Source organism: Aplysia californica, unplaced genomic scaffold (assembly GCF_000002075.1).
Source record: "Aplysia californica isolate F4 #8 unplaced genomic scaffold, AplCal3.0 scaffold00290, whole genome shotgun sequence".
Taxonomy (NCBI): domain Eukaryota; kingdom Metazoa; phylum Mollusca; class Gastropoda; order Aplysiida; family Aplysiidae; genus Aplysia; species Aplysia californica.
This window is the reverse complement of record NW_004797560.1, coordinates 880,855-883,502: the sequence shown is the minus strand read 5'-3', so window position 1 is coordinate 883,502 and position 2,648 is coordinate 880,855. Positions and strand designations below refer to the sequence as shown.

General features: G+C 40.5%; 1 protein-coding gene across 1 annotated transcript in view; it reads left to right on the top strand.

Annotated features, from left to right (window-relative positions):
• LOC101864074 overlaps nt 1-2,648 on the top strand; it is a 24,979-nt gene that overhangs the window by 8,530 nt on the left and 13,801 nt on the right. The window contains exons 4-5 of the mRNA XM_005101601.3: nt 1,380-1,594; nt 2,440-2,641. Of these exons, the coding sequence (XP_005101658.1) occupies nt 1,380-1,594; nt 2,440-2,641 (417 nt within the window). The remainder of the gene's footprint in view (nt 1-1,379; nt 1,595-2,439; nt 2,642-2,648) is intronic.

The window sequence follows — 2,648 nt, the reverse complement described above, 5'->3', positions numbered from 1 at the left end:
CCACGGTTCCGCCGTGAGAGAGGGCTCCTATCAGGCGTGCGGTGCCGCCCACAGAGCATCCTCCATTACTTTTAATCTCCTTGGTGATTTGTCATTTAGGATTTGATAAAGGTCACTTCTTTTGTTTAGCACCCCGTCTCTGGTGGTTCTGGGCACTTCATAATAAATGTTACAAGTTGTAGGCATAGGCTTGTTTCATGCATAATAATTATATCTTAAGATTCATAGTCAGGTGGGGAAAAAAGCCAACCCTTTTTTTGTGGTCTGGTCTGTTGTGCTTTGAGATGAGCAGACTTGTCTCTTTCCCAAAAAAATCTACTGATTAGACATTTGAATATAAGCAACAATTAGAACAATCGTCTTTGAAATGGTGCTTTTTAAATATTTTTTAAATTAGAAATCAGACCATTAGTGTAATACATGATCCGACTTCTTACATCATTTTTTTCTGCAAATTGTTTTCAATTTTTTACCACTGGCAGGTCATACTTGTATACTTTCCGTAATCTGTTGTTTCTGTCTGTCTGTCTTACCTTTTGCCAGCACTAAATGATCATAATTGCATCGATGTGCTTCTCTTTTTACTGAAACACAATCTCAATTTTTTACTAAGACAGTTTCTAGATTACTTTTTGTTTTGTTTTCTGTTTTCTTCTAGATTGTTTATTTATACTTTATTGTTGTTGGGGTTTTTTCTAGATTGTTTGTGGGGGCTCTCGTGGCCTAGAGGTTAAGGTGTTGGCCTCTCATTCAAAGGTCCCGGGTTCGATTCCGGGTAGCGACCAACAAATTTTCTTCTCTAAAATTGTCTCCTTTCACATCCTTTCCTGATCTCTAACAATGTTCTGTTGTCTGCTTTCATTTCCACTTTCTGCCCCCACCCCCTCACCTCCTTTGCCCCCTCCTCTGGGCTCCTGACTCTTTCTGCAGCCTTTCTACTGCTACTCCTTGGCTCCTCCTAACTGCTGTCTTTCTGCCACACCCCTGATCTTCTGGTAGGAAAGATCTACACCTAGCCTTCTCGGACAAGGGCGAAAAATCTTGGAGGGTCGGTGTGCAAGTTGCGCACGTTGAAGATCCCTTGGTGGTCTAAAATCGATAAGAGTAGGCTTCGGCTGCCACCCGGGCAAAATTCAAAATTTCCTACCAACGAAAAAGTATTAGGTGTGTCCCGCGCGCTCATATGACCTTATGCAGTTGCGAGCGCCGTAAAATCTTATACTAAACAAACAAACAAACAAAGATTGTTTGTTTATACTTTATTGTTGTTGGGTTTTTTTTTAGATTGTTTATTTCTGCTTTTGTTTTTGTTTCTTGGGTTTTTATTTCTTCTTTTAGTTCTGGATTGTTTATTTCTACTTTTGTTTTGTTTATCTCAGACGTTGGTTACTACGCTGGTCGGGATAACGAGACAGGGCTGGCGGTGCAGGTGCTGAACAGATACCTGACGGAATACTTTGACAAAGCCATCAACCTGTCCCGCACTCTCATCGAGAAAGGCTACGTGGAGAGATTCTTGTACACCACCCAGCCCTGGCTGGTCTCTCTCGTCCTGGATTGTCCAAATATCACATTGGCCAATATTCCGTTGAAGGTAAGTAGAAGAAAAAGTGGAATCGGTGGCCATGTGGTTAGGCTCTCAGACTCGCAACTGTAAGGCCATGGGTTCGAATCCCAACAGGGACCCGACGTCGTGTCCGTGAGAAAGGCACTTTGCACGAATTTTCTTCACTTCACCAAGGTGAAAGTGGGTACCTTGCAAGATTCTGTAAAAGATCTTGTCGTTTTGATAGTGTTTGACCGCTTGAAATCCACAGCTTGCACTGTATGCTTTCCGGGAAGCCAAGAAAGTTTCTAAGTGTTCTCTGAGGGTCTTCTGGGGTCATGATAGTTGTAAAGTGCATACAGAATACTGCAGAGCATGGATATATGTGCTATGTTTTATATGAAATTATTATAATTATTAGAAGAATATAAAACATTTTTAAAAAGGAAAAAGAGATTGTATGCAGATCTGCCAAATTCTCCAATAAAAGCAGTCCTCAGATAATTTTTACCCCCCCATCAAGAACTTTGCAAATACAAACATTCCCCCGCCCACATGCTCTCATATTATACTCAAATGCATATATTATTCACATATGTGTTTTTTTTCTGCACACAGTTTCACTCTCAAAGTAGAGATAATTTTTATCGCTGTGAAGTTTTATGAAACAAGGGGTTACAATAAATGATAGAGCTCGTTTGTTTAGTTTTCATTTAATTCAGACATTCCTGTTTTGTATTTCATCTTACGTTTTTATATCATAAAACACTCACTCTCCAGTTAAAAGATGTTTAATTTTTGGAACGTTTCCACCTACAATTTTAGGTGTATCCTTGTACTTAAGATAATTATTATTTAATGCACCGATGTATGTTTTCTCTGTCTCGAAAAAGTGTCCAAACGCAACAGAGAAAGAAAATTTCAAAGCTGCTGTAAGGGATGGCCTCATTGCATGGCACGCAGGGCCCATGAACATGCAGACGGACAATATGGGAGGGCTGCTGTTCAACTATGGCCTTGACCTCAGCAAGAGCATGGATGCTGTATTTGGCATCAACCGGACACACGCTGTGTATAGTCAGAGAGATGTGCCAGGTACTTT